At 36.8% G+C, this 25,833-nt stretch overlaps 1 protein-coding gene across 1 annotated transcript in view; it reads right to left on the bottom strand.

Moving 5' to 3' along the window:
• Positions 1 to 9,893: 9,893 nt before the first annotated feature.
• Positions 9,894 to 25,833, bottom strand: part of LOC132839287 (VPS10 domain-containing receptor SorCS1) — a 221,771-nt gene continuing 205,831 nt past the window's right edge. Inside the window, exons 21-27 of the mRNA XM_060860185.1 lie at positions 25,102 to 25,225; positions 23,350 to 23,462; positions 20,017 to 20,151; positions 15,936 to 16,035; positions 13,986 to 14,091; positions 12,639 to 12,805; positions 9,894 to 10,172 (exon numbers count right to left, since the gene is read on the bottom strand). Coding sequence (XP_060716168.1) covers positions 10,108 to 10,172; positions 12,639 to 12,805; positions 13,986 to 14,091; positions 15,936 to 16,035; positions 20,017 to 20,151; positions 23,350 to 23,462; positions 25,102 to 25,225 — 810 coding nt within the window. The 3' untranslated portion in view covers positions 9,894 to 10,107. The remainder of the gene's footprint in view (positions 10,173 to 12,638; positions 12,806 to 13,985; positions 14,092 to 15,935; positions 16,036 to 20,016; positions 20,152 to 23,349; positions 23,463 to 25,101; positions 25,226 to 25,833) is intronic.

The following is a 25,833-nucleotide window of genomic DNA, read 5'->3' as shown; positions in this document are numbered from 1 at the left end:
GGTAAGGGCTTTGCTCAGTTGTCCAACAGTGGCAGCTTGGCAGCGGTGGGGTTTGAACCCCAACTTTTCAATCAACAACCGAGAGTTTTAACCACTTGAGCCAACACTGCAACATATCAGGTCGCTCACATACCGTAAGCCCCACCATTCTAAGTAAAAGAGTCAATCAAGCTACAACCATGACCAACAGGATGTTACCAGAAAACAGCTGCCTATACGCTTTTTGCACTCACCTGTATAGAATATATTTTCTACATTAGTTCTGGAGGCTTATGCACATGCAGTAGGTGGAGTTACCTGAAAAATATATAGTGTAAGTTCTTATCAGTCACATTTTTGGGATTAAAAACAATTGCCACGGTGAATTGCCAAAATTGTTGCCAAATGGAAAGAATTTACTAGAAGAAAACACCTTATTTTCCCTTTCCATCCAAATTGAGTTGTGTAGTGTTGGTGTCAGTACATGTTAAAGCGATGCTATCCATGTGGTCGTGAGAGAAACCTGAGCATAATGGATTCATAAAATGTGTGAAGAGTCAAATTGTTACGGTTGTTTAACGCTCGCAATGAATGTGTATGAAATGTGTATTTAATGCTTGTGTACTGTATGAAATCCATTGAAATTGCTCTTGCTTGTCATGATTCCTACGCTCCTCCATCTTTGAAGGATTAGTAACCCAGTGTCGAAGAAAGATAAACTGGTGGAGCGCCAAACCCAGCTATTTCAGAGGATCAAATCAAACACACAGACACACACACAATTAATTAATAATAACAGAAAAAGATAGGGGGCACGGTGGCTTAGTGGTTAGCATGTTCGCCTCACACCTCCAGGGTCGGGGTTCGATTCCCACCTCCACCTTGTGTGTGTGGAGTTTGCATGTTCTCCCCGTGCCTTGGGGGTTTCCTCCGGGTACTCCGGTTTCCTCCCCCGGTCCAAAGACATGCATGGTAGGTTGATTGGCATCTCTGGAAAATTGTCCCTAGTGTGTGAGTGCATGATTGAATGAGAGTGTGTGTGTGTGTGTGTGCCCTGCGATGGGTTGGCACTCTGTCCAGGGTGTATCCTGCCTTGATGCCCGATGACACCTGAGATAGGCACAGGCTCCCCGTGACCCGAGGTAGTTCGGATAAGCGGTAGAAAATGAATGAATGAATGAATAATAGAAAAAGAAACAAAGGAGCAAAACATAGCGACACTAAACATAAACAATCACAGCTTCTTAACAATTCCTCTGCTGTGGCTTATTGCAGCCAATCACATGCATTTCTCTAAGTGGAGGTTTATCTCAATGAAACTGTCTCACAGACTTTCTTATTATGTTCTGTTTTATTTACTTTGTCTCATCTTATTAGCAACCGGGTGACGTGGCTTGTCAGGAAAAAAAAGGAAAACCAGAAAAAAGTAAGAAGACGGTTTCTCTTCGAAGAAGACGGCTCATCCGTTCAGAGTCTGTGAATCTGTGTAAATGTAAACTGATGTGTCTCATGTATAACCATGAGCTAGTCACTAAGAGTTAAACCCATTGAAAGTGCACTGTTGTCGTCATTTAGATGGATATTTGAATCACGTAATCAAGGAATGTTATGTAGCCAAACCTTCACCATGCATATTTTATACCAGCAGAAGTGTTACTTGCTGTATTGCTACTGTATTATGATGAAGTACAAGTCATCGTACAAGTCAAGTAGGCGGAGCAGTGCAACGATAGACATCGAAAGAACCTCATCATTGCTCCACAAGATCCAGGACCATGAAAATCTGACTCTTTGATACATTTAACACTCATCCTTGTGTCAAAGCAGTAACTCATAATAGGAGTAGATTTCTTTTTTAAGTGCAGTGAGTACTTGGAAAGTCCTGTTGGATGCCCAGTAGGGGGTCTCTTTTTCTTTCTATGTTTTAATTTTCTATGTTCAGGAGCGTAAAGATAAGGAAGTTCTCCTGGGCTGCTGTGTCCCTGCTGTCGTACCCTACCTCTCTGTGGAGCGAGCGAAAGAGAGAGAGAGGGAGAGAGAGAGAGGAATAGCTATGGCATTTTGTCATTTCGTCAGCCCACGCGTCCACCTCGCTCTCCTAGCTTGTGATTACAGTGTCACCCTAGACCCTAGCAAGGCTGCCTCATTTAATGGCTGGATGTTCTGTCTATTTCTATCTCACATGTTACACTCAGCCTCTCCGGAAACCTGCACTTGTACTTCTGAGTAGTTAAGCGAACCAGTAGGTGTCTGATTTGACAGTAATTGTTATTTATCCAAGGGACAGTATAGATATATATAATATGAGACAAAAATGAGACAGAGGCTATCAATTGTCATCAACTTTTTTTTTTTTCTTACTTTGTCAAACCATCATTTGTACCATAATATGCTCGTGGACTCATACCACCCCCTGTTGAGTGTAAACAATAGTGCAGTCCAAAATATCTGTGTAAATGGGAATTTTGTATGGATTAGACAGAATATAATGTGCCTTTGCAAGGTTTCAATTACAGCATGCAATTACAGAGGAAGTGTTTGATAAGGAGAATAAATCCTGCCAGGAAACAATTTAAGTGTCTGTTTTCTGGCTGTAATCTCAGTCAAAGCACATACCATAAAATTGATATGCACTTACATGATATCTGTATTTCAGCATGTGCTCATTTGTATTCTAGTTTTGCCCATCAAGGGAAGAATAGGACGTTCATAGTGATGGGATTCGGCTATGGTTTAGCTCATTCGGATTCCTTTGCTTCATATGCAGGTTAAAAAAAAAAAAAAAGCCACATTACTGTCTAATGAACACAACCTGAGTTAATGGAATGTTGTGCTTGTGAGTTTTTTATAGGGTATTACCATAAATCTGTCAGAGGAATTAGGAGTCGATTTTTTATTTTTTATTTTTTAATGCATGCATGCCTTCACTGCGGCTCGTAACGACTCATAACTACAGCCGATCTTGTTTATGTCTGAATTAACTGCTTTGGGGAGGAGGTAGGTTTCTCTGAAAGGCTCATTAAGGTAAGTCAGTCTGCATGCTTTGACAATGTGTGTGTGCGTAGATTTATGTGCATAGTCACACTGATGTTGATGAACCATCGAGCTGTTAAATTTTGAATGTCCGGTTATCACAAATTAATTCTGCATTGTGCAATGTGAGATGGCTCAACCTATGTATTCATGTATTTACATTTACAGCATTTGGCAGACACCCTTATCCAGAGTGACTTTGCAATTGAAGATTAAGGGCCTTGTTCAGGGGTCCACCAGCTTGGTGGACGTGGGATTCAAACACACAACCTTCTGATTTGTAAACCAACACCTTAAGCACTAGGCTAGAACACCCCCCCAGCACCCACCTGCTTAAAAAAGAAACAGAAGCCCAAAAATTACAGCTCGCTAATAATGAGTGAAAAGAACTGAAAGCTGAGCAACTTTATAAATGTTATTCTTTATAGTCCTCAATCACAACTCTGAACTACTGAGTGACCAAAAGTGCTGCTATTTAACAGAAACCATTCCACTGACTAGCTTGCATTTATAGATGTTCAATCACATAGTGTTTACTGTCCCCTTTTTAGCTCCATAAGAGATTTACATTTACATTTACGGCATTTGGCAGACGTCCTTATCCAGAGCGATGTACAACAGCGCTTTCAAGTCTCTATAAATAAATACATTAACACTAGTTCTTAGTGTACCATCTTAGGATACCATCAACCTAAAACTCTGTTCAGGGTGTGTTTATTTTCTTCAAATATAATAAAATACACATACAACAAAGAGGGAAAAGTGCTAGTTTAAGTATTTCAGGAAGAAGTAGGTCTTCACCGGTCATCTGAAGATATATAAGTGTATATAAGTGTAAAAATTTGAACCGCAACAAGCACTAATAGCAACCCATGGGGCAAGTTCTATAATTGTTCTTAAATTTCTGCCCCATTCTGCCACATGTTTACTTTTGTAATATATAGAAAGAAATATCTTTGACAGCATTATATTATATACTGTAGGTTAAGAAAATCCATACAGAACTAATGACTAATGATTTAAAATATGTGCTTTGTGTAAACATTTATTGATGGAGTATTCCTGCCTGGAATAATCCCTTAACAAGCAATTTTTGTTAAGCGATCAGTTTTATTTAAGGGCTTTCAGTTTAGTCCCAAACACAGAAGGATTTGCATGAAAAGTTAGTAATGTGAAAGCTCTCAGGTGGACTGGAAATGAGCATCGTGATCCAGGACCCGAGGTGCGAGGAGGTGGTGAGAGTATTGGGCTGTGCCGTAATTCCAGTGAATGTGAACTCATACTTGTCCTTCACTTGTGCATGAAGAAAAATAACCTGCAGATGCTATTTAGCTGCCGAAGACATTGTTAGTTTCCACGGCACACGTGCAACCGTGAGTCGCAGGCGAACATTGTGGGACATGAAAGAGGTGAGATGCCTTAAAATACGGTGAGTCGATTAGTTTGGGCTCTCTATGCGTGTTGGTGATCAGTCAGAAAGTGTTGATTAGTCTTCTAGAAAGTTTCCAGTTACAATCTAAATCACAGGTTACATTAACTAGTACCAATTCATTCAAAAGGATTTGTATGTCAAGGTGCTCCACATAACCCGGATGGTTTAAAATAATATGATATGGTGATATGGTAATTGATGATATGGTGGCGTTTTCTCTAAAGAGATGCTTATTTTGCATTTTTTGGAAGGACTCTCCAGAGTAAGTCACAGTAAGGATGGTCTCTTGCTAATATTTTCACCGATATCATGATCGTTCCTCACTTATCACCTGATGTATGGTTTCCATTTAAAAAAAAACCTTCAGAGCAAAAATGTTTCACTTCACCATCGCTGGAACAGCCACGTCCCCTATGGGACGTCTAATCAAGTGACTTGTTCCTAAACGGGCAATCAACAGAGGCAGGACAAATTAACACGAGTAGCAAAGTGACCTTCATTCTGCTGCTACAGAGTTAGCAAAGCTCCTCTGGGACACAGGCCTATCAGAGCATGAATGGTAGGGGAAAGCCTAGGGAATAATTTCTTTCTCTCTCCCTCACACATAACCTCAATCTTGGTCTCTTTTCTTCTTCCTCCATGTCGTCCTTTTTCTAGCTCACTCTTGTTATAGTTGAAAGGGATTGTGAGCATGTTACCTGGGAATTTCTATAGCTGATGTCTTTAGAATTGGATGTACTAGAGCTAGATTTTTTTTCCTACTAAGGTCACTAGCAGGACATAGATTTTCTTTTCTTTTTTCTTCTTTTGCTTAAATCATCACCCAATATTTTCATGGGATTTATGATCAGTGCCAGTAGTCACCGAATACTGTCAAAATATGTACAAAATGTATGCATATGTATGCTCTGTGGGTGTGATTTTTTTTAAAAAAAAAAAAAAAAAAAAAAAAAAAGAAAGAAAACTTTAATCAATTAATTAATATCAATCATCATTTTTAATGGGACAATGGTTCAAAATCCATCAACAAAATGTATCAATAAAGCAGAGTATGTATAATAATAATAATAATAATAATAATAATAATAATAATACACCACAATGCACACTCTTTTTTTTAAGCATAGCTAAATTCTAACACATGAGAATACCCCATTTGGTTTAGGTCACCTTTTTTTGCATCTCTTAATAACCTTCATCTTTTCCTAAATGGAAAAGTTTCCTATAATTTCTTCTTATGATTTTCTTGTAAGTAAATTACACCAGTGTTTCATCATTTCTGGGTTCCGTTTGAGGAGTGCTGATACTTACAGTATGATGACGGAAATTCATTAGCCGAAGATTACGAAATAAGCGATCAGGGCAAGGTTTAGACTGATGCTTTAAGTGCTATAGGCCACGAGGCAGTGGTTTAAATTGGTACATCATTGTCACATAGTGCAAGTTCATTTAATTAGTGTATTATTTTTTAATCAGTTGAGGAAAATGGCCTACTGCAGTGAACTTGAATCCATTACCCTATGAACTGAGCATAAATAGTGAATAGGAAGGCACTGGATTGTATGGAAACATAAATAATTCAAATGTGGACGTATTGTGTAAATTAAACAGGTTATTAATTAATTAAGATATTTTATACACTTACCCTGATGTTTCATGTGTAGAAACCCCACCGTGGAGATCCACAGAAGCTCTTTGTAACTATAAATCTGGGTATGAGGCTGAAATTGAGTTTTCTGTTAGACATAATAATCCAAATTACCCGAGTTTATTAAAACCGGAATTCTGTAAACTTTAAACAAGCATTAATATGCAAAAGAAATCAAATGTCCACACAATAATGACACGTTATTTTTCTTTATCTATAGTTTGTAGAATACGTCAGCAAATTACATAGTGTATTAGGGTTTTTTGTATTTTTTTGTATTTTTTTTTTTTTTTTACAAATATTGTAAGAAAAACAAAGCCACAAACATATACTCCATTGAATAATAAATATGATTGTAAATGCATACTTAAAAAGAATCACATGACATGAAGAGCTGAGGTTGAAGAAGGAAGAAAAGAAACCGTTGTACACTGAAATTTGCTTATTTTATATAAAAACTTTACAGTAATAAATCTCTCATTTTCTAAAAAAATAATCTTGCTACCTCTTGAGAGGAATGTGGTTTCCGGGCTCCTGTTAGCAAACTGATTGGAATTGTACTGCCAATTTGTGCGATGCTTTGACTTTTCCATTAGTGAACACGCAATGTTTTGTCAAACTAGGCTTGCGCATGCACGATGCAGTCTCAAGCAAAACATTTGTAGATAGAGTAATGAGTGAGAGAACTTTTGTTTGATTTCACATGACTGAAAGCATAAGAAAACTCACAGAGGCTAATTGCATGACACCTCAAACAAAGATGAGAATAGAAATATAATAGAAATCACACACTTTAATATATTTATATTTAAAACCTGTTTTGTGTGGTTTTAGTCACGCCTTTTTTTCAACTGTGTTCAGAAAAGCAGGTTTGTTTCCTGTCTCTGTTGTTACAATGAATGATCCAAACACAGTAGATCTAATATTATAAAACAGGGTTGCCAGGTCATGTACATCTCAACAACCACGTAAACGTCTGAAACTAAATAACGTTTGGAATTGTGAGATAGAAGAAACTTGAAGAAAAGGTCACCATTATGCACATGCATATCTGATGTACAACCGTTATACACTCCACAATTCCTCTTCCCTTCTTTGCAATAGAAATGGTTCTGTATGACATAGATTCGAGAAATCTGTTAAATTTAATTTAAATTTATAATGGAAAAATAAAATAAGTTTATGCCATAACCAATTTAGCATTTAATATTAAAAAAATATTAATTTGGTGACCTGGCAACCCTGTCATTAACAGTCCTGGCTGCTGCTCCTCCACCAGTCTAAATGTTCATTGAGTGAGTACGAGGTGTGCGATTCCTGCCCCAAAGGGTCTCTATTAGCGCGTGTTGCAGTTCCAGTTTTGCAATAATTAATTCATTCATCTTCTACCGCTTATCTGAACTATTCTCGGGTCACGGGAAGCCTGTGCCTATCTCAGGCGTCATTGGGCATCAAGGCAGGATACACCCTGGACGGAGTGCCAACCCATCGCAGGGCACACACACACTCTCATTCACTCACGCACTCACACACTACGGACAATTTTTCCAGAGATGCCAATCAACCTACCATGCATGTCTTTGGACCGGGGGAGGAAACCGGAGTACCCAGAGAAAACCCCCGAGGCACAGGGAGAACATGCAAACTCCACACACACAAGGCGTGGTGTTGGGAATCTAAATAAAATGAACCAAAACTAGCAAGATAAGAGTTGATCTATGTTTATATATGCTAATTCTGATTAAAACAAACAAAAGAAAAAGATCAATTAGTGGTGTAGTGAGTAAATAAATAAATAAATAAATACCTTATGAACAGTTACTGATTCTGGTCTGATTTTTACCATCGTACCTTTCTTCACTTCATTCATATGAAATATAACAAATATCTCTCATTCGTTACAACTCCAAAAATGGTTCAAGATTTTTCTTTGCCCTATTTTTTTTCCCCAAAAAATTTGCAATTCAGGAGACATCATGAGAGTTAGTTGGATTTAGGATCTGATTTTTGTTGTTTTTTTTTTTTTCCAAACATGCGCTTAGCTTTTGTGATGTTATCTGTTGAAATAATCTTAAGATATGGATCAAACTTTTCCTCATATGAAGACAAATCAATAAATGAAACACAGAGTATTATGTTTAAACATTAAACTGTTGTCTGTGATGTGTGTTGGGCTCAGATTAGTATCCCATTGCTGGTGTTTCTTGCACAGCCTTTTCATCAATACCCATGTTAATTATCTCACAGGTTTATTACGAGTGTCATCATCCTACATCTCCTATTAAAGACAATTAGATCACACAGCTTTTATACATGATGACATTGTGTTCTATACAGAGATCTCTAGGATCCAGGATATAATAAAATTAGCAAAAATAAATAAATAAAAAAAAATACAACTTAAAGGAAGGTTGTGTGTTTAAGAACATAAATTAATTTTTAAACATGCAGCCTGTTTAAACTCAGTTCAGTAATAAAGATGTCACCCACTGACATTCGTCAGATTAGAGAAAGAAGTGGTAATGGATGTTTGAGTGGTTTTAAAACATTCAAAGAGAAAAAAAAAAGATATATATATATATTTTTTATTCTACTGTTAATGTACACTTAAAACTGGTATAGACCTATAGTAAGATAATTTATGAAGATATTACACTGTTATTTCTAACACAGTCTGTATAACGGTACATTGCTGAAACAAGACAAAATCAGGGATTTACACTGAGGTGAAAGAGTTCATTAATACCAGCAAATGACGGTTTCTTCTTTCATCACAAACACATAAATTTGTAACTTAAGTTGGGAATATTATTACAATTACAAATAATAATAATAATAATAATAATAATAATAATAATAATAATAATAATAATAATAATAATAATAATAGTAAGCAGTATATAAATATGCTGCTTCAAAGCAGGAGGAATGTATCCTAATATTAAATATTAATACACAAATACTCACTATATCATCAAATATAGTGTAAATTTCCCTTTTGGTGTGAAGTGAAAGCAATAATGAAAAATGTTCATGATATTATTCTGTTGAATGGGACTGTGATTAAAAAAAAAAAAACATTTGTCAGCATTTAATTATTTTACTGAAGATCTAAGGGACATAAATGTAAAAAGAAACTGAAATGTAAAACAACAAAAAAAAAAGGTTGTGAAATTTATAGAATTATCTGGTTCTCAAAAAAATATTGTGCATTATGGTATTATTTCATGCTCTCTTAGGGGGAGCATAGGCATATATACAGTATTTGGTAAAAAAAAATAAAATAAAATAAAATAAAAACAAATAAATAAAATAATAATAATAATAATAATAATAATAATAATAATAATAATAATGTCTTAATGACTTTTGTTTATTCCAGTTTGACCAAAAATTGTGAACCTAAGTACAGATAGAGCAGGTAAAAAAATCTAATAATAATAATAATAATAATAATAATAATAATAATAATAATAATAATAATAATAATACAATAATAACAATAATTGTTATTATTATTATTATTATTATTATTATTATTATTATTATTATTATTATTATTATTATTATTATTATTATTATTATAATGGATAGGATTCTATACAAAATGTAGGTTTTACTAAAACTTTTAATTTTGAAGGTTATTCAAACTCATGAATTTAAATCTCTCACATTGGTACTAAATATACTGACAGACAGATAAATATTGTACCATTTAAAAGCAATACAGTAAATAAAATTTATGTAAAAGTATTTTTTTGTTATTTTTACCCATTTTCTGAATTATAATACATGCTGGCCTTACGGTATGGTTGTGTATGTACTGATCATTTCTTATAAATAAACATCATTAAAAATGTTCTCTTATTCGATAGACATACGTATAAAAAACCTGTACACAGTTTTTGTCTGGTATTCACAAAGCACAGTAAAGTGTCAATGTCCAACATGCACAGGTACTGTATAAAGCTTAAAACCTTCTTGTGATTGGATTTGCAGTGGCGGTCTGGAAAAGTCAGACGTCAATGTAGACAGGAGGTTCTGTTGAGATTCTGACACGTGGATGAGGCTTAATGCATTCTGCATTCAGAAAAAAGTCACAGACAGGAATAAGAGGAGAAGAAAGAGCTGTCAGTAGTTTAAGAGACTAGGGTAAAATTCACAATTTATGGGACACTGAGATCAGTGTACTGAAGTCAGTTGCACGGAAAATGAAAAGTGATAAACGTTTATTCGCTCCAACTTCATTCTATTAAAATGATTAGCTACTGTATTTAGATTAGCTAAAGAGAAAAAAAACAAACATGCTTCATTATTTTTCCTGACATTATCCTCACCTACAAGCCAGTTTGACTTTAACTACCAGTTGGGCAGCGTGAAGGCTAAAAGATTGAATAGCTGATTGTTTTTATTCTTTAGTGTAGACGGATCAGCCGTAACATTAATGCCACTGACAGGTGAAGTGTATAACATTGATTACTTCATTACAATGGCACCTTTAAAAGGCTGGGATATATTAGGCAGCAAGTTTCTTTAAGTTGAAGTTTTGGAAGCAGGAAAAGTGGGCAAGTTTATGGATCTGAGTGACTTTGACAAGGGTCGGTTTGTGATGGCTAGACCACTGGGTCAGAGCTTCTCTGAAGTAGCAGGTCTTGTGACGTGTTAGTGATATGCAGTGGTTAGTACCGAACAAAAGTGGTCCAAAGAACCAGTCCACAGGGTCAAGTCCCATCGTCTAAACTTTGACCACCTCCCTAAATATTGTTGCAGACCAAGTGCATCCTTTCATGGCAACAGTGTTCCCTAATGGCAGGGGTCCCTTTCAGCAGGATAATGCTTCCTGACACACTGCAAAAATTGCAAAAAGGAATAATTTGTGGAACTTAAGGTGTTGACTTGGCCTCCAGATTCCCCAGATCTCAATCTGTCCGAGTATCTGTGGGATGTGCTGGACAAAAACGTCCGTTCCATGTAGGCTCCACTTCACAACTTAAAGAATCTGCTGCTAAGGTGTTGGTGTCAGATACCACAGAACACCTTCAGAGGTCTTGTGGAGTCCATGCTTCAACGAATCAGAGCTGTTTTGGCGGCACACGAGGACTAACACAATATTAAGCAGATGGGTTTGATGTTATAGCTGATCAGTTATATGGTTCTGAATCCTGATACAGTTCAGAGCAAATATTTGTGTTCTAATATGTAAATTGTTAATCGGATAAATTGATTAGCACACATTTAAAAAAGAATAATTGTGTAAAATAGAATTAAAAAACAATAAATGTGAATGAGATTTTGTTAGTATTAATTGTTCTGAATGGGCACAGCAAGTGCAGCTCTCAAAGAGACTCTGAAACTGAATAAAACACCAACTTAAGGTGCTAAAGCGAAAGCACAATAACACAAGCATGAATTTTGTCAATAAGGTAAACATAAATGCTTTAAAAATAAAAGCTTTTTAAAGGCTCTGTTTAAATGCAGCTGGCATCGAACATGAAGGTACCAACATGAGGTAAATATCCGACGTGAAGCGAACAAGACTACAGCCATGAGTCAGTTGTAAGACATTAACACATAATTTAGTTTAATATGCTTCTTATTAAGGGTTAATAAAATGTATAATTTTCTATTTAACCAATTCTAAGCGACTACAAACTTTGAGTTGTCTTAATTTGCGCACACAATTGTTTCTAAAGCCTATGCTAATTTTATTTATTTGCATGGACTGGGTTTTAGACCTTTATGGGCATGAAAACATGTATTCTGTTACACTTGTTAGACTTTTTTGTCTATTGTTTGTTCATTTTTAACTGGTAAATTTGTAAGGTTTGCCTGAGAAGTTCAGATCAGATTAGTGTCCTGTTTTCCAGTTATTTCTGTGTGAAATGATAGCTGATAAACTTGGCTTGGCTTTCCAATTTCAAGTGCAATTAAAAAATAGGTTAATTAGTGAAAAAAAAAAATACACCTTGCCTCTGATTGTATTGTCTTCTAATAGCAAATGAACCTCCAGATAAATCCCAGGATTGTTCGTTAGCAGCTATTCTTTTCTTATATGTGTAAAGAATAAAACATAAAACCTGACATCCATTAGAGGAAAGTAATCCACAACAGGCTGATATAATGTGGTGGAAACGTTATACATTGAATAATGTTTTAAACTAAATTTTGGTTTTATTAAATCTATAAATTTTGAATTTTATTTAGTATCATGAATTTAAATCTCACATTTGTATTTCTCTTCCTAGAACCACTTCAATTACATCACATCAACCCATCCTTGATTATTTCCTATAAAACCATGCCAGGATTTTTGTTTTATTCATGAGACATATAAGAAGAGAATAAACGTCCGACCTTAATCCTGGATCGATCCAGAGGTTCATTTGCTATCAGAACTCATAGCGATAGCAAATTTACCCAGTGGATTGTACTTCGAGAGAAATGTGAATCATCATTATCCCGATTGGGTTATACTGTGTTTACAATAAAAGAAACCAATGGCATATATTATAGTGATATATACTTGAAACCTGAGCCTGTACGCACCAATGGTGTTGACGTTAAGCTCGGTGTCCAGAGACTCCGGCGAGGAGGGAAGATCTCTCTGAGAGCTGATACTTGGCTCGTTCTCCATTGGGCTCGCTGGGCTCCGGATCATTTCTTGCTCTTTTTCGTTCTGCATCGCTGCATAGAGGTGGAGGCCTGGGATCTTCCTTGAGAAAAGAGTTACAATGAGATGCAAGTGAAGGAAAATGATTGCAGACATGACAAAATGTGGAGAGGAAGTTGAACCAGAGGAATGGAGACTGAACCCGTATGAGGATGAGGTTCCCCTTTGAGTCTGGTTCCTCTCAAGGTTTCTTCCTTTACCATCTAAGGGAGATTTTTCTTGCCACTGCTGCCTGAGTCACCTCAGACTTGCTCATTGGGGATAAATACATACACATTGTGAACTAAATATATCTAATATTAATCTTGAATTTTGTATTCTATTTATCTTTATATTATTCTTTATATTAACCTTTTGTTCTATGTTTATGTTCTGTAAAGCTGCTTTGAGACAATGTCAATTGTAAAAAGTGCTATACAAATAAACTTGAATCGAATTGAATGGTAAGAAAATACGTTTTGTAGCCATCTTTAGGAATATGAGCTAATAATTATTAAAGAAAACAATCATTGTGACTGTTAGTAATGTTCATAGTTGTACAATACGATGTTAATGTGTACAAATACACAGAGATCATCAAGTTCTTGGGAGCTGACTGAGCTGTACAAGTTCAATTTTACACTAACACACACGTAAAAAAAAAAAGAAACCAATTTGTTTGGAATTTAATCCATGCTGTCTGTACCTTTTTTTGTCTTTCCCGACTCTCTTCTCATGCTAGATCTTGTCTTATTGACCCCTGCTGCTCTTTTCTCTCCTGTCCAAGAGGCGCAATCATTTAACATTTTATAAAGGTCAACTCCCAAAGCACGAAGGCCTAAATATTGATAATGTCTATAGCTCTGACTGACATTTCTGATTGGCGGAGAGAACTGAGACAAAAATGAATCTCCTGGATACCTTCCAGGGAACACGGCTGAGAAATCAGCACTTGACAGATTGTCTCTGGCTAGCATACAGAACTGACAAAGGGTCAGTCAGTCTGGAGAAATTCATTTGAAATTACAAAAAAAAAGAAAATTAATAATAAAAATTAAATGATAAACGACCCATTATCGTACAATAGCTCAGCCGCTTCTCACATAATGACCTAACTAGAGGAGATAAAGACCCTTCCTATATAAATTATGACAGTGCATGGCTAATCTTTCCAGAGGCACAAAAGTATAAAATTCGAGCCAGGTCTTAATTAAAGCAGGATCAGATATGTACGTTCACGTTACCTTTTGAATTTATAGATGAGGAACACTGCTAAACCCAATACCACCACTGAGAGAAGCATGAGCATGGCCGAGCCGCTGTGATTCTCGCTGGTATCCACTAGGGGTGCTGTAGGAAAAGATATCACATCACATCAACAGCGATTGTCAAAATCAATAGTCATGAGAAAGTCTATCACAGTATAGCATGCTATTCAGTCCACTCTTAATCAATAAAAATCTTTTAGACTTGTGAGAAATACAAGGCTACGTAGCAAATATTAGTCCATTGGTGTATTTGTTATGTGAATGTGTTTGATAAAATTTTCCTTGTATCCATTTAGATTTTTGCATTTTTCCTAGAATAGCTCTGTGTTTTGAGTGTTCTAGCATCAAAAACAGTAGATCTGACCATACGTACTCTATATTATTACTGTAGGTACACCTGTACTGACATGCAGTTATTTGATCAGCCGATTGTGTGGCAGCAGAACAATCAAGTAAATACAGTTCAAGAGCTTCAGATAATGTTGCATCAAACATCTCACTGACTAAAGACATAGATGGCGTGTTTGTTTGTGCCAGACAGGCTGGTTTAAGTATTTAAAAAATCTATACTGTTGTTCTTTTGGCTGCTCCTAGTTTAGGGTCACCACAGAGGGTCACGTAGTCTGCATGTTTTTTTGGGACATGGATTTCCGTGCTGACGCAACCCTCCCATTTTATCTGGGCTTGGGAGCAGCACTGAGAGATAGCACTTCAGTGGCTGGATTAACTCCCTGCCTAGGAATCGAACATGTGCAACAGCAATGAGAGTGTGGGATCCTGCCGCTGGAACACCAGGAGGCCATTTGAGAAATCTATGCAGAATGGTGTGAGAAACAATACCCAGCAAATGAGAGGCGTTTATGCTTCAGAACAATGGCCAGACTGAAAGGGAGTGCTACAGGCACTTAGTATAACTCTGTTCAACTGTTGTGACTTCAGAACTAACACCATATCCAACCTTGAGACGATTTGTAGCAACAGCAGGTTTCACATAAGCAGTTTCCATTTCTGTCAGCCAAGAAAAGGAATCTGAAGCGACAGTGGGCGCAGATTCAGCAAAACTGGATAGTTAATAATCATGTGATTGCTGCTCAAATAGCCTTAGGTTCCTGATCTAGGTTGACAAGGTTTGCCTTGTCCAAATGTTTTTCTGCTCACCACAGATGTAAAGAGTGGTTACTTGAAGTACAGTAGACTTCCTGTCAGCACGGATCATTTTAGCCTTTCTCCTTTTGACCTCTCTCACCAACAACATATTGAAGATCACTGAATACCTTTTTTTTTTTTTTGCACCATTCTGTGTAAAATCTAGAGACTGGTGGGTGTGCAAAAGTCCGAGGACATCATCAGTTTGTCATCTGATACCCACCAACAACCATGAGATCACTTTCCCCCCATTCTGAGGGGAGGAGTCGTGGCCTAATGGTTAGAGAATTTGACTCCTAACCCTAAGGTTGTGGGTTCGAGTCCCGAGCCAGCAATACCATGACTGAGGTGCCCTTGAGCAATGCACCGCACCCCCGTAACTGCTCCCCGGGTGCTGCAGCATAAATGGCTTCCCACTGCTCCGGGTGTGTGTTCACGGTGTGTGTGTGTTCACTGCTGTGTGTGTGCACTTTGGATGGGTTAAATGCAGAGAACGAATTCTGAGTATGGGTCACCGTACTTAGCCGTATGTCATGTTACGTCATATCTGATGTGAATATTAACTGAAGCTGTCCAACTGTTTCTGCTCTGATTTTATGCAGTACCACATTATATATTTTTTGTAGAAATATTCTATTCTATATAATATTCCACTAAAATCTTTGCGCATCAATAATTCACTGGTTAATTCAGAAGGAAAAATATGAACTTTAAAACCATGCACAGTCCTATAAACATCAATTATCTCATTAGTTTGGATTTTTTTTTTAATTTACTGACCTGCAGATAAATGTGCAGTGTAGACTGTGATCTGTACTCCGGGTCTTAATGTGAACTGAACCTGGTTCTGGTTCAGCGCATTCAAAACCAACTCTGAGAGCTAGCAGGAAGAAAATCACAAATTATCCAATGGAGCATGCTGGGTAAATGGATAATTGCAAGTTGAATCTAAAACGGTTAGACGTCAGGCTGTGACTCAGTGATACACGCTGAATGAAGAAAAAAAAAACATTTTTCACTTTAAAGGGTTCTCACGTTTGTCCCATTGTGGCCACCAACGGTTTTCAATCAGAAAGCTTTATTTTGTGAGTATAGATATTGATTTGCTTTAACAAGATCTTTTTTTTCTTTATCAATTAAAACAATAACCAAAGCAAAAGATATATATATATATATATATATATATATATATATATATATATATATATATATATATATATATATATATATATATATATTGTACCATTTCAGACCAATTTTTTTATTTATTAATTTTTTTTATTTTACCCCTTGTTAGAGATAATCTATCTCTTCAGAATCATACATTTTATTCACATGGCACTGTTTATTGGCTCCAAGCTTGAAGACTGCAAACTCAACCAGCATGAAAAATGGCAGATTTACAGAAAGGCAATAAAATATAGATGTTTGACTTGAAATATGACATCTTTACTGTGAAAACCGAGCACATTTGGAAAACCGGAACATCTCAGCAGACATCCCGATGTCTTTAGACTTAAATCAAGCGAATAACCTTGAAATGAAATAAAGATATACGAGATGGGAGGGATCGCATTTACGCCTAGTATCACTCACCTATCTGTCTCTGACAAATACACACATGAGAGTTCACAGCTGACAATCAAATATGTGTTCAGGCAGAATCCAGGCAATAGAGATTAACTGTAAATGTCTCATCCACATAGGAGACCTTTAAAATAAAGAATTAAATAAATAACATAAAAAATCGCAGGATTTTCATTACAATGCGTTTTGCTAGGCGGAGCAGACTCCAATCTATTCTGACCTTTTTCAAAGGCCAAGAGTTGAAGGAAGTACAATGTATAATTATTTATGCCTTTCAAGAGGTTCTTTTGTTCTTTCGTAGTTCCAGCCTTCATTAATTTTGTTTGCTTCATTTACCAAATGAATCCTGATGTCAAACTCAACTGGCCATCCATCACACTCTGCACTTCCAATTAAAATTCAGATCAGTCCTTGCATATTGTTTTCCCTCAAACTGTTTTAGGCTTCTTTCAATTTTTCAACCTACTAAATATATAATCCACTGAGGAGCAGCAGTAATTGAGCAGAATCTGAGCGCTATTAAAAAACAATGTCCTCTGCATTCACGTTTAAATTTTTGGAGTCGTTCTCAAGCTAAAAAAAAAAAACAAAAACTCATGTTTAGACGTTCACACAATCTCAAGCGTTTCTTTTGTTTGCTTGTTTTTTTAATCTTCTGAGTCAGTTTAGCATGAAGCAATCAAGCTGTGACTTCTATTACAGTATGTCTACTTTCATGACACATACAGTAGCTATATAGTGAAATGGTTTATTTCCCCAGCCTGATTTTCCCCTAAGGTTTTCTTGGATTTTATACAAATGTGGGGAAAAAAACAAACAAACAAAAAAAACATACACAATATTGTGTGCAGTGATTTTTTTTATGACTGTGACATAAAAGTGGAATTTACATAAACCAGAATTTTTAAGTAGAAAGAGGAAAAATATACCGTTTATCCTACAAAGGGTCACTAGGGACCTGGAGCCTATACCAAGGGACTCAGAGCATAAGGTAGAAGGACAAGCTAGATAATGTGCCAAACTATTGCAGGGCTCAATGACATAGTCACTCACACACTACTGACAATTTACAGATCCCATTCAGCCTACAGTGCATGTCTTTGGGCTGTGGAGGAAACTGGAGTACTCAGAGGTATATTAATGATATTACCTTAAAATGATTGAAATGAGATTTTCTTTCTTTTTTCTCTACCCTTCTTTTTCTCCTCCTGTGGTGAACCATCTCTATTTCTCTATTCTCTGGTTTCTCACAATTGCTTTGGAAGTCAATAAAATGTGATTAAACAAACATAACGATGCATTCATTTGATGCCCGGTGATGGGGGAAAAAAAGGAATTATAATGACATATGGACTTTGTTTATCTTTTATCAACCTCGTTACAATGCAATTATTACACGAAGCCCCCTGCTGTCTGACATACAGTATATTGTCTACACGTATACTGTGTATTCGGTTTTACTTTTATGTGTATTAAATGTTACCCCCCACCCAGAAAATAATTAAATAAATATATAATCTATACTCTCTATACAATATACATACTCTGTGCTAAAGGTAAGCTTTTGTTAAAAATAGCTGGTTTACCCACTGATCCTTTAAAGAAAAAATTGACACTGATGGCCCAAATGGCATTCCACGGGAGAAGGCAATGTTTTTTTAATGTAAATCAATTTATCCATACAACCCACCCATTTTTATTTCTATTTTTTAGCATGCTGGTCTAATTTGAATGTTATTTGAGGCATAGAAAGCAAATGAAATTGAGTAGGGAAGCAACATTGTGGTATAAATGATTTTACATACACATAACTGACCTTACTGTAGTGTGTCCCAAAAGCACCAGTACCTTTAAATGCATTGCTCACCTGATCAGCCTTGCGGCGCTTCTGAGCCGTGTATCAAAACTACTTGGTTCGAGTCCCGCCTATGGCGCTCGAGCTGTATTGAACTTGTTATGAGCTGGGCTGCACTTCTCCATCTGCCCCACTCTTGCACTCAGTTCCCTCAATGTTATTATCGTCCTTTTCGGGAACAAACAGTCCCAACAATGCACCTCCACCCCACACAGAGCCTCTAACAGATGTGTGTACGTACATTTACACTTACAGCATTTAGAAGAGGCCCTTATCCAGAGTGACTTACATTTTTATCTCATTTTATACCACTATTACTCAGGGACCCAGCAGTGGCAGCCTGGTGGACCTGGGAATCGAACTCACAACCTTCCGATTGGTAGTCCAGCACCTTAACCACCAGGCTACCACATCCACATATTAAAGAAATTATGAAATTATGCCTCAATATGAATCTTCCTGTGAAGCTGAAATATAATTGAAGTTACTTTGTTTTCACCATTTTGTCATTATTTGCAAAAGCAAACAAAAAATTACAAGTAAAACAAGTGAAATTAAAAAAAATTAAAAAAAAAGCTTAACCCATGTCACTTAACACATCAAAAACCCATAAATCACAGAGCACATCTACATCTAGTGCACACAGATTTCCCTCTCTGATGTAAATGATCCGGTAAGTCATTGTGTTTCTTCTCGAACTGTTAGTTCCAGCAGGCTGCTGTGTGTGTGTGTGTGTGTGCGTGTGTGTGCGTGTGTGTGTAAGAGAGTATTACTGAGAGCTATGTGTTCCAACACTGACATCTGCTGGAGGAAGGCAGTAACTCTCTCTCTCTCATTACCTCCCTGCAATTAGTCATGCAACAAACTAGAAGAAGCCAAAAAACAAAAATAAATCCTAGTTTGTTTGAACAAGAATAAGAACGTTATAAAAACATGATGATGATGATGATGATGATGATGATGAAATTAAAATAATTTAATGTAAATAAATGCTAACAAAAATGAACCGGATACTGGATTAAATTGTGCACTGAATTTGGATACTCTTTATATTAATGCTTCTTATTAATCTGTTTACTAAATAAGTTATCATTTCCAAACCATATTTGTTTTCATTTATGCACATTATAAGTGTTTGAAGTTCTAACTAAGCTCCATTGCTTATTTCACTCACAGCTAAAAATATGTTCACATGCTGTAAGTCAGCGCAAGTTTTTAGTTTAAAAACACAATCTGTATCTGTGTAATGCTCCAGATGTTTTGTGTGTTTAATGATGTCTATTATTATTATTATTATTATTATTATTATTATTATTATTATTATTATTATGTTTCTAAAAAAATTGCGCTTGATGGTGAACTTGAATAACCCACGTCCTCATTTTTCAACGGATAAAAAGAAAGTGTATTTGTGAATACCTGGTCTAAATGTGTTACTGTTTTGTCCGCTTTCCCCTCTGTTAGCTCTTTATCTGGGAGCAGGAAGAATTCTGCGGCTGTGGGCAGTCCTGGCAAAACAGTGACCAGCAGATGCTCTGGATTCACTCCAGTCACCTAGAAAACATAACACACAGCCAGCTTTATATAATGTGTGAAACACCTCAGTAATAAATCTGAAGGCATAGTAGTGCAGGATTTGTCCTTGAAAGTGAACTTCACAGCATTTGTGACCGTAGGTGTCATTTAGTATACTGGTTTAGAGAAATTGACCTTATTATAACTACTAAAAAAAACTTTAGTTCCTTGTAGTGTTATAAGAAATTCCCAATAATCCTGGCAGCTCTCTCAGAAATTCTAACCAATCCTGGCATCTCCCTCAGAAATTCGGTCCAATCCTGGCAGCTTCCTCTGAAATTCAGACCAATCCTTGCAGCTCTCTCAGAAATTCTAACTAATCCTGGCAGCTCTCTCAGAAATTCTGACCAATCCTGGCAGCTCTCTCAGAAATTCAGACCAATCCTGGCATCTCCCTCAGAAATTCTAACCAATCCTGGCATCTCCCTCAGAAATTCTAACCAATCCTGGCATCTCCCTCAGAAATTCGGTCCAATCCTGGCAGCTTCCTCTGAAATTCTGACCAATCCTGGCAGCTCTCTCAGAAATTCTAACCAATCCTGGCAGCGTCCTCTGAAATTCTGACCAATCCTGGCAGCTCCCTCAAAAATTCTAACCAATCCTGGCAGCTCTCTCAGAAATTCTAACCAATCCTGGCATCTCCCTCAGAAATTCAGACCAATCCTGGCAGCTCTCTCAGAAATTCTAACCAATCTTGGCAGCTTCCTCTGAAATTCTGACCAATCTTGGCAGCTCTATCAAAATTCCCACCAATTCTTGCAGCAGCCAACCACCAATTCTGACCATTACTGCTCCTTGACAAATTACATCCCATCTTCGTAACTTCCCCAGACATTCGGACCTCTGGAGTAGGCAAACCCCACCTACTCAAATCTACTAACCTGGCAGCTTCTTCTGCACAAAATCTGACCAAACCTTCCAAATCAATTCTAATTCCTACGACAGAAAGTCAGACCAATCCCACCCATTTTGACGTCCTGTCTCTGGTTGTACATGTCTGCACTAATTCAAATGAACATGCTGACTAGGCGTTCAAGCCCTTTGCAAGCTTACCAAGACATGCAGACCGGCTGCTGAGCTTGTTTCACTAAAAACGACAACTACTAATAGAAAAAAAAGGTGCTAAATTATATAATGGTACTGAAAACAAATTAATATTATAGCTTCTTCCTCATTTATCCCTTTTCTTCTACACACACTTTTAAAGCATCTATTAAAGTATCCCTATGTATAGCGTACCATAATTATAAGCAGTAATACTGATAGTCAGTCTGGTGTACTGTTTGGAAATGCTGTGGTATCTAGTATGGGTTCAGGACAAATAAATGAGTTATAATATACAACCAATGACATTTTTCCCCTTTATTAGAACAAGATTTCAAACTTCAGGAAATAAACAAAGCAGATGTTTATATCAGTTATTAGGCAGAGCCAGCTCTGACAGTTAATGTATGCCTGCACAGAATGTTTCCATGGGGAAAAAAAAACAAAAAAACCCCAGAAAGCTTCTATACTAGATTAAAATTGAACATCACACGGTTTGTTATTATTTTCCGCATATAATAGAGGCAGTGAAGCAATTAAATCCAGAATACCAACATTAGTTTCAGGTCAAATCACAAGGTTAAAGTGTGCCGTCCTTCTGCAAGGCCCCATGTGGGCCGCTGAAATCTCATTAGCCACATTATGACTCCAGTGGAGTGGAGAACACATATGGTGAACATGACTACTGTGGTTTGGGCTAAAAAGCTTTTTTTTTTCTTCTTCACTACAACCAGTTGACGCATTTATGCATATTAGAATATATGTGTTTGTGCAAATGCACTATACAGTAGATACAAGAAGGAAATATTTAGTTCTCTCTTTCTGGAATATTCTTTCGATTCTAATAGCAATATGACTGAATGGAATATTTCTGAACTGTATTGTTTTGATCTAAAATTGTGTCTCTTTCTTAGATATCAGCAAAATCAATTAATTATGGAAACAGACCTGAAAAAAGCCCCTCACATTCTTCCCTCTATTATCTTACAGTACTGTGGAGTTACAGTTATCAACCCAAAGTTGATTATTTTCCAATAACATCATATCCTGTGGTATTTTATTCATCTTAGTATCTTTTATAGTTACTTTTGTTCTTATGAAATGCCCATAAATTTCATGTTATTAGTAATGATTAATATAATATAAAATAATAAGATTGGGGGCACGGTGGCTTAGTGGTTAGCACGTTCGCCTCACACCTCCACCTTGTGTGTATGGAGTTTGCATGTTCTCCCCGTGCCTCGGGGGTTTCCTCCGGGTACTCCGGTTTCCTCCCCCGGTCCAAAGACATGCATGGTAGGTTGATTGGCATCTCTGGAAAATTGTCTGTAGTGTGTGATTGCGTGAGTGAATGAGAGTGTGTGTGTGTGCCCTGCGATGGGTTGGCACTCACGCCTGAGATAGGCACAGGCTCCCCGTGACCCGAGGTAGTTCGGATAAGCGGTAGAAGATGAATGAATGAATGAAAATAATAAGATAACAGAGCGAACAAGTGCATTAAATATACCTGTGATTTGAAATTATCAGAACTGGTCTGATAATAAATACAACACTTTTTTGACTCAGATTTGAGAATTCAAAAAAAAAAACAAAAAAAAAAAAAACTGAGCATTTCTTAATTTAAGCATTTCTGTTCTCTATTCTCTTTTAGCCTCTGAGCAGAAAACTAGCCTTCCTGTACTGTAACATAATCTAGCATTCCAATCCATTCACATGATGCATCTACTAACCCTGCCCACATATGCCAGTTGGCAGGTGATTTAACTTCTCGTTGGTCAGCAGAAAGTTTAAAAACACCTATTGTGCAGTTATTAGACAGCTCCATAAACTTTCCTCTGTGGCATTTCCTAGCTTCATTTATTTGACGCATGAGCATTATTGAGAGGGAAGCAGAAATGATGTTCCCGTGGCACCACGATGCATTCATTAGCAGCCGATCCAAGTTTTACGGTGATTTAAGGAAGTCTTGAACCTTGAGTTAAAGGAGCCACAGGCAGTAATAGCTAGAGTAAGAGGGGAAGAATTGTTGGAGCTCAGGGTGGTTCTAATTAACACAGGGGTGAAAATTCTTATCTTAGCACAGTGATCTTGGATCTATACATCAAAGAAAAAGAGGCTTTTGACTTTACTCACATGGACCATGGAGTTTTTGATGACTCTGCTAACATCCAGCCTCCATTCTGCCACATCTGGGTTGTGCTCATCCAGATTGGAGGAAAAGGCTAAAAGATGAGACCTGAAATATTCTGTAAAATAATAAAGGAAAAGAAAAAAAGCAAAATATATATTTTAGACTGATTTAGTTATTTGTAAAATTCAAATATAAAATTGATTTTATTTTATTGATACCTATTCAATGTAACTAAAACTAAAAGCATTTATACAGTTTCTACAATTGTGAATTAATAACAAGTTACTGAACTTTACAAACTGAATTATTATTACTGGTCCGAGCAATCGGTAACTTGCAAACTTGCTGCTGGTCAAAAGAAATGAATCTGATCGGCTTGATCTCGTACAACTAACTGATACTTAGTGAGTTTTATTTAAGATATTTATTAATTTATCTATTCAGGTTGTTAGTTAGTAAGTTTGTTTCCTGGATTTTTGGAGTTCTGCAAAACCAAAAAGCCTTAAGAAACATTTATCAGCATCTACTTATTTGGTAATTTGTGTAATATACAAAATGAGTTTTGTATATGGGGCACGGTGGCTTAGTGGTTAGCACGTTTGCCTCACACCTCCAGGGTTGGGGGTTCGATTCCCGCCTCCGCCTTGTGTGTGTGGAGTTTGCATGTTCTCCCTGTGCCTCGGGGGTTTCCTCCGGGTACTCCGGTTTCCTCCCCCGGTCCAAAGACATGCATGGTAGGTTGATTGGCATCTCTGGAAAATTGTCCGTAGTGTGTGAGTGAATGAGAGTGTGCGTGTGCTCTGTGATGGGTTGGCACTCCGTCCAGGGTGTATCCTGCCTTGATGCCCGATGACGCCTGAGATAGGCACAGGCTCCCCGTGACCCGAGGTAGTTTGGATAAGCGGTAGAAAATGAGTGAGTGAGAGAGTTTTGTATATCAAGCGTCACAAAATTAGGGTCAATTTCATCACCAAATCCTCGGTACAAAATGTTTAGATTAAAAACAATATTGCTGCCAAATGTGGTGGAGCTTACCTTGGATTCGCACAAGGCTTTAAAAGGCTTGTTGAGGACTGGACGAAGACTAGGGCTGTGTGCTAAACTATGATTAGCCATAAGGGGTGGAGTTAAGTTTAAATATCTATTTCTCATAAACTGTAAAGAAACCCAGCTGAAATTTGTTGTAGTGCATTATTGTGCGAATCTGTCAGCGGATTTCAAATGATGACCTTAAATGATGGATTCATGAAATAGCAACTGTCACTCAGCTTTCGGCAGACATTTCACAGGGTATGCGTTAAACTGCCATAAGGAAATATTAAAAGTATTTTCAACTGTAGTTTCTTCTTCGATTTGCTGTAACATGGCAAAAAGCTGGTCACCGGGGTTATTATTGGCCTATTATTACTTGGACTCCACAACTTACCATTATATTTAATGTTTTATTTAATCTATGACTAAAATGAATAAGAATAAGATTGTCTCCTATATATTAATGAAGTAATAATTGAATAGTTTATCCTTAGATGGTAATAAGATGTCTATTCGTGGTGAATAATAAAGTCTCGCCTTAATTCCAAAACAATAGATTGAATGCATCGGTGTAATGTATCATAGCAGTCGTGTGCTTTTTTTCCCCTCCAGCTGACAGAGATACAGATTTATATCCACAGGCAAAACAGAAATGGAGGGCAGAATAAGAGCATAAAAACTGTATTCCCACATTGGCTAGCTGTCAAGAAACAGCCACTCACCATGCACTGCGATGGTTTTCCTGTCTTGCTGAATAGTGTTCCCGGCTACCACCTGCACGGTGACGACATTTATTCCCTCCCGAGGGAAAGTGAAAGCCACGCTCCCTTCCAGTGTGATTATTGGCTGGGGTTGTGAAAGCAAGGGTGAGAAACAAACACATGCTTAGGAAAAAAGCAATGGGAAAAAAGAAGAAAAAGGCATAGCACTGCCACATAAGAGAAGGGCATCAGTTTTGGTTAGTAGTAAAAGATATAAATTCACTTTTTAAAAATCATATTTGTAGTGATAATGTTATTTATGTTGTATCACTCAGTTTAATCTGGCAGTTATGGAGCAAAATAAGAATGCTTGGTTTTGGGAAAAGCAATGCATCTGCCATCAGGAGATTCAGCAACATTTACGTCATTTGTAAAACTCATTTATCCAAGAGCTTACATTTATTTTTATTTATTTATTTATTTATTTTACAGAGCAGTAGAGGGTTAAGGGCCATGCTCAAGGGCCCAGCAGTGGCAGCTTATTGGTGTTGGGATTTGAACTCAAAACCTTCTGATTGGATGACCAACATATATATATTTTTTTTATTCACACTTGTTAAAACAGAAACAAAGCTATAGTGTGATATTGAGGCATTTTGTAAGTATAATATTTCTATAAAAGTTAGGTCAAGTTCTGATATTTACATCTGGATGTGAGTTTTTAAACCAACATTTTACAGTATATGCTAACTT

The sequence above is a fragment of the Tachysurus vachellii genome, chromosome 24 (genome assembly GCF_030014155.1).
Source record: "Tachysurus vachellii isolate PV-2020 chromosome 24, HZAU_Pvac_v1, whole genome shotgun sequence".
NCBI classification, from domain to species: Eukaryota; Metazoa; Chordata; class Actinopteri; order Siluriformes; family Bagridae; genus Tachysurus; species Tachysurus vachellii.
Note: the sequence above shows the minus strand (reverse complement) of the source record. Positions and strands in the feature narration are given on the sequence as shown.